General features: G+C 39.4%; 1 protein-coding gene across 1 annotated transcript in view; it reads left to right on the forward strand.

Annotated features, from left to right (window-relative positions):
• The window catches only part of NDRG1 (N-myc downstream regulated 1), a 39444-nt gene that overhangs the window by 13115 nt on the left and 12390 nt on the right, over positions 1-13939 (forward strand). Inside the window, exons 2-6 of the mRNA XM_030482090.1 lie at positions 117-195; positions 2559-2594; positions 9866-9971; positions 11650-11770; positions 13815-13877. Of these exons, the coding sequence (XP_030337950.1) occupies positions 133-195; positions 2559-2594; positions 9866-9971; positions 11650-11770; positions 13815-13877 (389 nt within the window). The 5' untranslated portion in view covers positions 117-132. The remainder of the gene's footprint in view (positions 1-116; positions 196-2558; positions 2595-9865; positions 9972-11649; positions 11771-13814; positions 13878-13939) is intronic.

A 13939-nucleotide genomic window follows, 5' to 3' on the forward strand; every position in this document is an offset into this window, starting at 1 on the left:
TCTGAGACAGTGGGCCACTGCTTGGGGGAGGGGAGGGGGGTGGAGCAGGATCTTTATTTGTTCCTGTATTTAATCTTTGATGCAAGCTGAGAACAAATCTTTTTTCATCTTTGCAGATATCAGCTACTGACCATGTCAACAGAGTTCCAGGATGCTCACCTTACAGAGGTGAAACCTCTGGTGGAAAAGGAGGAGGTAATGAATTTAAAGCTTTTTAGAGCTTATGTATTTTATTTCAGGGCTGCTGTTGGAACTGCGTATGTGTTCTTAGGTTAATTTTAACATACTGCATGGAAGAAATAAGTAAGAAACTGGAGATGGAGTAAGAGTGGGGTTTTTAAATAGTGCAAAACCAAGACGTAATTATTTTCTCTTTTGGGGTATCTGGTTTTACTCTTCTCTAATGCTGATCTGGTGGTGGCATTTTTTTCTTCTTCTCAATTTGAGTGCTTTGGGTGTCTTTAGCTATTTAGAATGATGCCAATTGAGCTATCTCATGTACATCTATCTATAGGCATAGACTTCTCAATGCGAATATAAAGACTTTACTCTATCAGCTGCCTTTCAAGGAGGCACAGAGAGAACCTGCACTTTTCCTTTGGGCACATCTGAGTCCAGAGGTTCAGCTGTGCCCCATCTAGTCCTCTCTAGCTACACTGAGCAATGACTTACAGCCAAAGTGCTATCAGGTCTGCAGTTGGCTGGGTGTACATGAGCTGCAGCCTTTCCACTGGCATTGCAGTGGAGAAACGTCCTAACATCCCAGCCTTTTTGTTTTGGTTTGTTTTTTTTTTTTTTTTTTTTGCTTGTACTTTTGGGTTTTTTCACCATTTTCTTCAAAAATCTGCCCATAGCATCTGGCTTCAGTGTCTGTCTGACTCTGGTTGTAGCAATACTCTGTGCTGTGGTATGTTCATGGCAAATAAATCACTGCAATACATGAAGGAACCTCTCAGCTTTTTTTCTTGACACAAACCTAGATTTTCTTTTGTTCCCAAGGATTTTAATTCTTGACAATGATGTATATAGCCTGTTGGGCTTTTTTCTGGTTTTCTACACTGGAGCTATTCATTGCTCTATTTCTGCTACTTTCTTTTCTATTCCCTACCTCTTTCACGTAAACACTTCAGAAAATTATTTGCACTTGTGACTGCAGTGAAAATGGCTCGAGAAACTTTAAACACAGCTCCTCTGCCAAGGACATTGCATGAAAGCAGAGCTTGTTTGGATACCAGTGAATGCAGCACTCAAATGCTTCAGAAACTAACATCCCTTTTTAATGCCAATATTGTTCAGTAATAGTAAAGCAAAGGAGATACTAAGCAGAGGCCTATGCATACTAAATGCTTTTGCTGCAAAGTTTGGAAATATCTTAAAACACTGATTAACTTCCTTGGTTTTTGTATCATGTAGATCAAAAGTTGGAAACCTGAAAATGAACCCTATATGGTTTTATTAACTTACCTTTAAGTTTTGTCTATATGGATAAATTAGCAGAGAGTTGGACTTCCTCTGTGGCCATTCTTCACATATAACAAGGGTGTATTTAATGTATTTTGAGAAATGGAAAAGATTTCCCTGAAAGACACTCAGCACTTACTAAGGTTAACAATGGAGTTGGTGTGGACTTCATGCACACAAAAGTCACATACTGGCTTGTTGTGCTTAGGTTTCTTTTAAAGGTGAGTCTTTGTTCCTAAACAGTGGTGAGCTTTATTTCATATACTGTCTATATGGATTCCACATATAGTTATTCCTTTCAACCCCACTGTAACACCAGTGTATGAAACCAGCTATGTTTAAAATGTTGTGAGACCAACAGTATAGTAAGATTAAAACCTAGCATATTGTCTAATGCTAAGGCTGTGTAAAATGACTTCCACAAGCTCAGCCAGCTCTTCAACTGGCTTATATGTACAAAACAGTGCCTAATTGCCTAAAGATCATGCCTTTGAAGTCCTGTCATAATTACAGGTTGGAGTGCAATGTTTTGAGGTCCATTATCTGAGACGATATTGCCCAGGACAGCAGCTGTATTGCTTCTGATATCTTCTATCCTTAATTTACCTGGGCTTCTGGGACTAAGTGACCTCCTTGCCAGGATCCTAAGCTTTTCTTTTTATCTCAATGCTTTTTGCAAGCTTTGGCTTCTCTGTTGTACTCTGCAGATAAAAATGTTTGCTTGGCTGCTCTTCCCTCTGTTTTCAGCCCTCCAGTGGAAATACAAGTTTGACTTCTTCTTGTCTTTTAATAAAAGGAGGTGACTGGAAGATACTCCTTCCCTTGAAGTTATAAGCCTCTTAAATTACTGGAGGTGGGGAGGGTGTCACCTAACTCCTTTCAGATGGAGATCCTCTGTGGGCACATGAGCTTGTCAGTAAAAGTAATGGATGATCACAGGTTGGAATGGACCTCTCTGTGCCCAGCCAGCCTCCCAAACATAAAAAGGCCTAATTTTTGGCTAGGATAAAACCCTTCTTGGGTGCAGAACCAGTGGGTTAGAACACAGGTGTACATGCAAAAGCTGCATGCATTAATGCTTTAAAATCTCTTCACAGGCCATCACTCGCCTCCTTCCAGACTTTGATGTTCAGGCAAGTAGAGCTATTCTTTATTATTATTATTTATTATCATCATCATAATCATTGTTATTATGAATTGTTGTTATTATTTTGTTAAAAGGGGAAACTGAATCGATATTTTGAGAAAATAGCAAAATGTGATTAGAAATGACTGCCTGCTTGCCAGAAATGCTGTTACTGTGGGAGAAGGGTCTGAATGGGGCTCTGATGTAGTGATGTGAAGAGGACTGCAGGAGGTCTTTTCAGGCTGAAGCTGAGAAAGCTTCGTTCATAAGGGGTGGCTGAGTTGCAAGAAGTTCTATTCTTGCTAAGAGAATGAGTTTCTTCAGCAGTGGTAGTGAAAGCAAAATATTCCCCTCCTACATGGACACACACTTTCCCCAATTAATTTGCTTTCATTAGCAATGTGCATGCATTTCCTTGGAGGAAATGCCCTCCAAGGAGCCCCTCTCTATGCTGTTGAAAGTTTCTAAAAGATTCCTGGAGCCTGTAGAGCAGTGGAAGGCACTGAGCAATCAACTTTACCCACAACAGGAATGGTGATAGTTTCTGTATATTTATTTACAGCCAGAACAGGAAAGTCCATAAAGCACACCACTGGGTCAAACGGTGGCTTTCCACTTTTGCATGTGTCATGCTTTTGAGAGGTGACTTTCTAACTCTTAGCTCCTGTTTGTATAGTATTTTGTTGGTATGTGGGCTTCTGACTGAGCAGTTTTTCCTTGCTGGTTCCTAAGCTGAACTAAGTCGGTGTCAGGCTGTATTGAACTGGAAGGGAGGGAGACCAGGATGCTTATACCTACGTCAACAAGAATTCCCACTGCTGAGGACAAGAAAGTGTATGTGTTGGGATAAGAGGCTCACTGGGTGTCTTATTTTTATCAAGAGATGTAAGGAAGGAGGTAGAACATGGAGGGATAAGGAAAGCTATTAAACTGTTCTAGTCTCTTGAATATTCAGGCAGAGGTCATTGAACGAAATCATCCTTCTGCGCTTTGTGGCATGTTACACTTTATTTGTGCCTGTCTATATTTTTGTTAATGTTGTGCAAATTGGTTAAAAATCCAGCACAAACTCAACAGTCTTTTCCTTGGAAACCAAGAGAGACACTTATCATGAACATCTTTTTACCATCTTTCAATGGTTCTTACCTCTGTAGCAAAGCTCTAGTTTACATTAATCCTGCATCTTCCTCCTTATCCTTTCTAATGATGAAACACACTGCCTGAAGTCTTGATAAATGCAAGTTAAAGCTGTCACCATATGACTTCTGCAGGACAGTGCACAGCATGGGAGAAGCTTTCTTTTTGTGTCCAGATTGATCACTTGGTCTAAATAAATCTGAATCCCAGATTAAGTCTGCTAACAGGAATACTGTGGTATTTTGATTAAGAATGCAGAAGTGACCCGTATTTCATTTCTATTCTTGGAATAAATTGCTTGGTTTGTAAATCATGTGTATATATAGATTTTTTTTTTTTTTTTTGAACTTTCAGCAAATTCTCTAAGCCTTTTGGGTTCTTTTTTTTTCCGTGTTTCAGATTAACTGTTGCTAGCCCAGAACAGTGGTTCTTGTTTAGCCCTGTTCTGCCAGCTCTTGCTTTTTGAATGATCTTTCTTTCTTAGAGTTTAATCTTTGGCTGTTCTAGTTCAGGAAGGGAAAATATGGAAGAACAGTCTCAATCCATTATGTTAAGAACTGCTGCTGCAAAGGAGGTTTAGCTTTGGTCCTTAAAACCACAAGTGCCCTACCTATGTGTCTTTCAGCTCTTCTGTGTTTGATTTATGAAAGAGATGGTTTGAAGTGGCTACAAGAGATTCTTTTTCTTAGTTCATTAGAGAAGTTCATGTGTGGCCCTGGAGGATGTGGGTCACTCAGGGCTGACACTGAAGCTCATGTGTGTGCTTAATCAGCAGGCTGTCCCATGAACTGCACTTTGGGCAAGGATGGACCTGGCCAAGGAAGGAGGCAACCAGCCATTGGCAGGATGGAGCTTCTTTAGTGCCTGCGTATGGATGTGGGTATCCACCATATCCCTTGCAATTTACTCCATCCTTTTTGGGACAAATTATGCAGTGTTCAGTTAATGACCAGTGAAAAGTAGTGACTGCCTGTGAGGCATCTTGGTTCCAAAAATAAATTTTATCTAGTTATTCAGGTTTGGAAAGAAAGTCTTATTTCACATTTCTTATTTCACATGTTTTATGCAGACTTGGGTTAAACAGACTTTTCCATTTTTGAAGTAAGCCACTGTATAGTGCAGTATTGCCCTTCTGAAAGCACACATTGCAAGACATGTATATAGTTATTCTCTGGACAAAAGCTTTCCTGGAGTTACCAGAGGTTGGCCAAGAGAAGAGATAGCAGAGCTGACAGCTCCGAACTAGCTTTAGACAGCACTATGTCTGTATGTCTGTCTGTGGCACCCACCTGAAAACTTAAGTGAAGGTCCCCTGCCTCCCAAGAAGAGGAGTGCTCCTGGCCAAACCTGGTTTAGCACAATTAATAATAAACTGGTGCAGGGCAGTGTGCCCTGTGCTGCTTTAGGTTGGCTTAATGCCAAAGACACTTTAATTGTATTTCCAGTTTTATGTATTTGCCTGTTCTCTAGTTTGGCAGCTTTGGAGCTGATGGAGACCTGGCTCCTCATCATGGTATATATTAGCTTAGTGTTCCAGAAGTGAGCAGTCCATCAGGATACTGCTTTCTCAGTAACTAAGCAAACTTTCTGAGGTGGGTGTCAGCTGTAGGTGGCAGAGGTGAGTTTGTCCCTTGGAATTCAGGGCTCATTGCAATCTGTATTCACTGGCATGCAAGAGCCATGTCTGCTTTTCCTCCTGCCTGTGAAGGGAGAAGGAAAGAGCTGCCTTGCAGAAGGAGAGAAATCGGCTGGTCGTCATGGTGCAATGGAGTGGGTTTCCTGCTGGTGTTGATGGATCCTGTTTGGGGTGTTGCAGCGAGTTACATGGATTTCCTCATCCATTTACATCTCTGAAGGAAAGAAATGGGGATGTTTGTGGGTTTGTGCTTTCGCAAGGCAGTGTGACCCAGTGATAATAGGACTAGGAAGAATTCCTGGGTAGAACTACTGCAATAATCTGCTTCAGTTTCCTAACCAAAGTTTTTGTTGCTGGCTTCCATCTTAGCAGAGTCACTGAACATTTACATCTAAAGTCATCATACATATTAACGTACTGTTAATGTAATTAACTCACAACCTGAATTGAGAAACTTTTTACTTAATATTGCTAATTTAATATTGAAATCTAAACAAAAACAGAACAGAAACAAGATGAAAAGAAAAAGAGAAAAATAGCTGGAAAGGTGGGCATTGGGATTTTAGAAATACATGAGATGAATTGAAATAACTATTTTAGAGCGCAAAAACCTAGAGGAAAAATGCTAAATATCTTCAGGGAAAAGGGAATTTGAAACCCAGCATTGCAATATCATAGTAAAAGCTCAAATATTCTTGTTCTTCAAGATATTGGAGGAAAAAAAAAAAAAGAAAGAAAAATAGCATGTGTAGATATTACTATTTTAATTTCTTAAGTAATATGATCTTAAAGTATACTGTCTCCTAGCAATCTGAAAGCTATTTAAATCCTTTTTAAAAGCTCTGAAGCTTTTCTCTCAGTTCCGAGGCAAGAGAAGGGAGGTGCATTTAACAGGCATAGTAGAAATTAAAATAAAAGCATGAGATGGTAATTGAGGATTCAGTATATTTGAAAGCTTAAAATAATCTTGATGGAATGCAGTATTTTACTTAAAATATAAAATATGGTGGGTTTTAGCAAAATATGCAGTGTGTGTGTGTTTTCCTTTTTAGATATCTAAAAGTGTTTTGGTTGCATGTTCCATACTCCAGAAAACAACTTTTTCATAAAGATGTTCCTCGGTCCATATCATCTCTAGCCAGGGTAGAGAGGGGAAGGAATAAATGGGCTCTCCCATGTTACCAACTTAGAAATTGGCTCCCCCTTCTAACCTCATGCCAAAACATCAAGAAAGGTCACTTGACCCCGAAATAAAATCTACTTTAGCACAGATCAGCTCCTTCAAACTCAGCCTCTCTTAAATTGCACGTATCGAAAGTACTTTTGTGTCTGCTTTTAGAGCATGAAGATGAGACTGCACCTCTGTTAAAGTGAGAGATGTGAACAGATGGTGTGTTTGTCTTTATCCTTATATCGGATTAGTGTACCTTGGATTTTTTTTCCAAGATAGTGTTTTAATACAAATCAGTTGGTGAAGAGCCTCTTACTATAATGTCGATGTTGATTGGGATGTGCTGCCATCTGTTTTTAGTGCTCTGCGTTTTGAAAACATCCACCCCTACATCACGTAGACAAATCTCTTGATCTTTAATAGGATCAATAGGGATGTAAAGTTGTTGGCTTGATGTCACTGAACAAACTGGTTTGAACTGATTGGGTTTTTTTTTTTTTAGGAGAACCTTTAGGGTATTCACCGTAAAGAATTCACGCTAATGAAAAATAGCACAACCTTCTAGAACTAGGGGAGTCTTACTGTGAAGATAATGAGGAATTAAGCCAATTGTTAAACTGACTGTGATTTATGCCAGTGATTAAGAGTATGGGTCACCTGTCATCTCTGAACTATTTTTAATTGACACTCAGTGTGAACGAGACTTGGGTTTCTAGTTCCAGAATCATTAGCTGTGGACGTCAGTGGAATGTGCAGGTCCAAGGGTCTGGCTTTATTCACCATGAACAGATTTTTTCTTTCATGCACAAAGGAGAAAGATCCCAAATCTTGAAAGGTGGGTTCCCTCCTAAGAAAACATATTCTAGGCTTTCAGTGCTCTTACTGGAAGGATCTAGCAATAAAAATGTGATGATGCAAAATGCCTGTTAGTCTTCAATTGAGGAGGAAAGGATTTCTATATTCCACACTCATTAGGAGGTGTGTTACACAATATTGTTTACTCTCATTACTGGTGTTAAGGCTGCCAAACTATCAATTTTTATGCTTTATATTGAAAATTATCTTAGTACAGAAGGAAGGTAGAATGTGGAAAATATTAATTGCCATTAGTATTAGTTGATATTTATTGCTACTGTAAATCTCTTCTAGAGTATTGTATGATAAATATACCAACAATACCACATTTTCTGCCAAAATTGGAACTTAGTGATGTTAGTATGACTGAGGTAGGAATACTTTAGATTAAATGTTGCTTATCTAATTTGGATAATACTAGACTTCAAACATTTAAAGTCCTCATTTTTGTTGTGCAGAATCATTCTGACTTAGACTAATTTTTTGAAGTCTTCTGTCTTCTTACCAGACACTTTTAATCCTGGCTTTTAGGAAAGAAATGGCTTCTGATGTGATTTAGAATAAGTCTGGAATGTTTTTGCATTTGAGATGATAAAACATCAATGAAATGATGCTAAACTTATCAAAACCAGATTGAAACAGCGACAGGAATGACTGTACTAATTCTCAGGTTTGAAATTCAGCACGTTGTACATTGTGTGGTCAAGACTGAGTTCACCTTTGATCTCTGAGCTCTGTTGAATAAGTTCTTCTCCTGGACAAACCTGACTCAAATCCTATTTAAGAATGACATCCTCATGAATTAGCCTGTTTTGTTCTTTCTAGCTGGGCATTATGGGAGTCATAAGCCTGTCTGGGATAGCAGCTTGCCTATATAACCCAGTTTCCTACTTGGATAAAGTAGAAACCTACTGTCCTCTGTTTGACTTGCTGGATTTATCACCCTGTTTTGACTAAAGATGGTGCTGGATATGGAAGACACAGCTTACATGCTAAATGATGCAGTGAGTATGCAGAGGAATGAATCTCTGAAGAGACATAAAAGCTGAAAATTAGTGTTTCGATGGAATATAGTTCAGATATCAGAGATGCTCAGCTTGCCCAGTGTATGAGGAGGAGACAAATTTTGATTCATTGCTGTAATTATAATTTAAAACTGATGAAAGTGTGGAATTGCAAGGAAAATAAGTGAATTGTGGAATAGTGTTGACTAGCATTCTTAATTTCAACAAAATGTGTGGTGTATTCTATGTATTAAGTTAAAGAGCTGATATTTAGATCAAATTACTATCTCTGAAGAGCTTTTGGTTTTGCTCTGTAAGTGTTCAGAGTCTGTACACTCCTGAGTTCTACAGCATAATTTCTAATAGATTTGAATTTAACTTGGACTTTGGGCGTTACTGCATGGAGAAGACAAGCAAGGCCTGCAGCAGGGTATCTGTCCTGTACAATAAATGAAGTATTCTGGTGAAATGCTAAGCCTGCCTACTAACTATGTATTGCGTTGGCTGTTACAGGAGTGTAATGGTACTGTGAATAAGTGTCATAAATAGCTGTTGTTTTGTGATTACTTTCATACATGTTCACAAAAAACCAAATTGTTTATATCCATCTGAAGTTCAAGTGCAAAAGAAACAAACCTCTTCTGTATATTGTGGATGTTATTATGACCCAAGCAACATCTAGGTACATAGACATCCAATACATAAAAGATGATGCTCAGGAGGCATTGATTTGATATTAAAGGTGTCCTTAGCTTGAAGATCATTTAATAGTACAAACTCCTGTTATGTCACACAATAGCAATATGCTGCTTAATGTTTCTCTCATAATCACCACAATGTTGTGGATCTGCTGCTCTATAGCAAACCTTAGATAGTTGGGTTTATGCTCAGGTCTATACATAGCAAGCCATAAAACTAACATATGTGGCTGTTTTTATTGAGGAAGGCTACCAAAATCACAAAGCCCTACAGTGTGATAAGTCTTTGTGGCAAATACAGGCCACTTATTACTGCTTTCTTTGGAGAATAGTAGTTATTTGCTGAGTCTTTTTCCTAGAAACAGAAGTATTTTTATCATGGCAAACTGCACTTCTGCAAATGTCAACAGTCATAGTTGCAAACTGTTCTTATTTTAGGTGTCATTGCACGAAACAGCTTTCTTTTTGTTTCCTTTTTTTTTCCCCTTATGCTGCTGTTTAATGAGGTTTAAACCTATTTAACTATTCCCTCAGCATCCGGTTAGAGCGAGCAACTTATATTCTTCTGTTGTTGTCTGGGGACTGGAGTAGGTGAAAGCCAAATGTACAACCTGGGTGACAATGGGATGTGTTAGCACTGGAATTACAGATAGTCCCAGGCCACAGCAGACCCTGGGATGGGGCAGACCCTGTCCTGGTCAGCCAGAGCTCTGCTGCAGCAGGTGGTCCATGGGGCACTTGGACATGCCCCTTACAGATCCTCTCATTCCTTGCCAGGAGCAAGATGTGGAGACTGTTCATGGCTCCGTCCATGTCACCATGTGTGGGACCCCCAGAGGGAACCGGCCAGCTATCCTCACCTACCATGACATCGGGCTGAATCGTAAGTAGACTTCTTATTTAATAGCACAGGAATGGCCTGGTTCCTTTACACTACTGCTGTAATCAAAGGAGTGGAAGCAGTGATGGTTAGGAAGCCTCTCTCAGGTCCTCGCTTGTTTATGTGGATTGTAGCCTGTTAGATGGCACCTAATTCTGCTCTTACAGCAAGTTTAATTCTCAGATTTTCCTTTTTATCGTTGCAAAATAAGTGGAATATTTCACTTAAAGGAGCAAAATATTTCTGGGCCTCATAGTGACCATGTAGAAAGGCTGTAAGAACATTTTCAGAGAGTGGCTGATGGTGTATTGCTGGCAGGATTGAAAACAACATCACTGGTGCTTTGTCTTAAGTTCCTGTCTGATAACCAGTCTTATGGTGCCATGGGTTTATATGAATTACATTTCAAATCAGGATGTTGAAATGAGTGCTGACATTGTGTCCTTAGCCAGTATTAACAAAATAACTTTGAAAGGTGTCTTTTGCCATTTCTGCCATATCCAAGAATACAATGACCTGATAGCTGGATTTGCTCTAATTTCTCTTTTCACCAGTATTGTTCACTTCACACAATTTAGTGTTTCTTAATCAGTTGACAATATTTATATTTAAAAACACCTGCAGATCTTTAAAGTCTGTTTATTGCTTGGGGGGGCAGATGTTACTCATAAGAAAAAAATCTGTTTTCTTAGCTGGTTTTTTTGTGGAACTGCCTTACTTTATTTTGGATTTTCAGTGGATCAAGGCAGAGCTTAATCTGGATCACATCTTTGAATAAGAGTTTGTTCTTTCTACAGTTAAAGTGTATCTTCATGGTGAATAAACTTTCTCTCCCTTTGAAAGGGGAAGAACCTTTTCCAAACTTGCATATTCCCCTTAAGCTGATTTTAGCTAAAAGTGTTTTATATTCTGCAGTGATTGTGCTTGTATGTTGTAGTAGGAAGACATTCAGAAACACACAGAATATTGAACTGTTTTCAAGGCATCTCAAAGATGGAGCTACAGAATTCATGCTTTCCACTCAAGGAGGGAAATATGCTAACCCTCTCCCCACATTAACATTGCAGAAATCAAATCATCTCAAAGCTGGGAGCCTACAGCACTGAGTGTCCCAGAAGGATGCTTTTGTCTTGAGCTGCCTGCAGCAGCCTATCATGTAATGTTTCTCTTATAATATTTGGGCAAAAGCACAAGTCACGATCTTGGATACCTTTTTCCTCCATCTGTTTTGACACAGTCCGAAGAAAAATGACTGGAGAAGTAAACGGATAACTTTATCTAAGCCAAATCCTGAATTGAGCAGTCCTGACTGCATTTTATTAGTATTTTAACTTTGCATAAAGAAGTTTTTTGACTTTTCGGTGTACCAAGCAAATACTTCTCGCAGGTACCAAAATAACATGGATAAACCTTAACTGGCCATGATGAAGAAGCTGTTCAGGAGTTTTGCTTCAAGGAATAAAAGCAAGCTGGCACAGGTTTTTTTTTATTGCAAGGCTTTACTGGTCTTTCCTCCTTAGAAATAAAGGACTACCACTTTTCCCAGGCTATAACACAGCTCACCCGATTGAACCAACTTTTCATTAACCTGCAGGATAGGTTAATAAATGATTTTATTACAGCTGCAAACTTATTATTTCCCCTCAGCATGATGATTCCATATTTTGTGTTTCTTCTCAAGACAAAACTTGCTTCAATCCTCTCTTCAACTTTGAGGATATGCAGGAAATCACCCAGCACTTTGCAGTCTGCCATGTGGATGCCCCCGGTCAGCAGGATGGAGCACCGTCTTTCCAAGCTGGGTGAGTTGCCAGGGAAACAGCTCATGCATTCAGAATTATCCTCTTTCTTGACAGAGTCTTGATCTGCAGTTTAATTAAAAGCACTTGCAGCAAACACAGTAGTTGGCTTTTGAACTTCAATCCTGACACTGTTTCTAAGGTACTGCAGCTCTGGGAGCTGTGTGTTGTGCCAGTTTGTGGTGGACTTTGGGGCTATAATTTTGTGTGTTATCTTTAATAACTAGACTGCTTGTAAAGGAGTTCCTTGACAGATGTCTGCATCTGTCAATTTAAATATCAAATTACCTTGTTTCGTAACGACATCCTCAATACAAATACAAAACTAAATTGTTACTATAAACAAGATGGGCATTAGCTGCTATATAGTGTCCTTCTTGAATCCATGTTTTTTGTGAAATGGCAGTATGGTAGATGTTGATATGTAGACTTGACAACGTATCTGGAAAATCCAAGTTGTTTGACAGTAACAAAGTGATGTACCCCCACAGAATATCACAGATAGCTGCATACTCCTGTACGTGTATCATGTACAATGCTCTAATGCTTGGAAACCTTTTGTGCCATAAACAGTCTTTGCCAAAATCTTTGTCCCATTTAGATCAAATGTCACAGATTTGCCTTAAGATGCGCCTTGGATAGGAATAACCTCGGTTGAGGAAGGGAGCAGTCAACATGTCAAGGGGAGGGTACAAGGAAAGGAACAGTTGTTCTATAAGAACTAGGTATTAAGGAGCTTATATGTACCCTCATTGCATGAGCCAGTCTATTTCCCTTCTGAATTGTTAAGCTGGTCTGGTGCTGAAGAGGTCACAATGGGCCAGATTCTCAGCTAGTGTTAACTGCAATGGCCCAGCTGTCTACCAGAGCAGCCTGTAAAGCTATTTCAGTCCCCTCCCTGCCCCATTTGTATTTGTTTGAATCATAAGCTTTTAAGTGTCTTAACCTCCATGTCCTGACCAAGCATTAACACTTCTGAGTTGTCAGCTGCAAAGGGCAGCCATCATAATCTATGCTAGTAAGACCACTGCCTAAAAACATTGTGGTGACAGCACAAGAAGCTGTATTACCTCTACCAGCCTTCCAGCCGTGAAACCAGAATGCTCAGGTTTAAAGTCATAGCTGTTGTGGTAACACTAGCCTTTGTCGTGACAATGCTCATTGCAGGGGAGTTGGACTAGATGATCTTTGAAGGTCCTTTCCAACTATGATTCTATAAGGTTTAGGTTCCCGACAAGAAAAATCTTAAGGAAAATAACTTAAACTAGTTTTGCAGTGGTTTGGGGGGTTAAATTTGGTTTTATTTTGGAGAATAAACTAGAGAATCATTAGGTGTAGTCCTCAGACGAAGCTGAGATATGGATACATCCTAAGCAGATGTTCTCCAGCTACTTTGGATGGACTTTTTTCCATGTGCTGCTCAGTTGAGATTTTGCTCAGAATTTCCTTCCCTCAAGACTTTGTTTCCGCTCTGCAGAAGACCAGCAGCTGACAGCTGGTTTTATTGAACTTCCTCAGCAGCTTTGTAGCCCTTCCTGCCTTCGTTTTCTCCATCAGTATTAATAAAGCTATCCTCACTTATCCTATGTAATTTATGAGCCCATGAAAACACGCATGCAAATTATTTGCCAAAGATCTAGATCTCCTTGCTGTAGTCTGTGATTCTGCAACAAAGGGAAACTTTTTTGTGGTGGACCCAAAGTACAAATGTGCTGAATGTAGTTGAAAACTCACCTCTCCAGTTCAAACTTTTTCATAAGTTTTAGGTGTTAACTGTTCTTGGAAGAGATTCCTTATCGTCTGTTTTGCTCTCAGCCAGACCAGACATCTATCATCCTGTAACTCACAGAAAGTACCATATAGATCACGCTCATATTTCTGCTAAACTACTTACTTGTGCTTGCTCCTGATTTAAATTCAGCTCAGTCAACGATCTTGTAAAGAGCACATCTGGTATTAAATCTACAGTGACCACTGTGTCTCTAAACATACCAGCCTCCTCTACTGAAAGTGGTGTATTAACTCCACAAACACATATTTGTTGTAGGTACGTGTATCCCTCCATGGATCAGCTGGCTGAAATGCTCCCTGGAATCCTGAAACAGTTTGGGTGAGTGCAGAGTTATTTACTCATTCTCTTCATTCTTCACTCTGTGTGGCACACCGTAAGAG

The sequence above is a fragment of the Strigops habroptila genome, chromosome 1 (genome assembly GCF_004027225.2).
Source record: "Strigops habroptila isolate Jane chromosome 1, bStrHab1.2.pri, whole genome shotgun sequence".
NCBI classification, from domain to species: Eukaryota; Metazoa; Chordata; class Aves; order Psittaciformes; family Psittacidae; genus Strigops; species Strigops habroptila.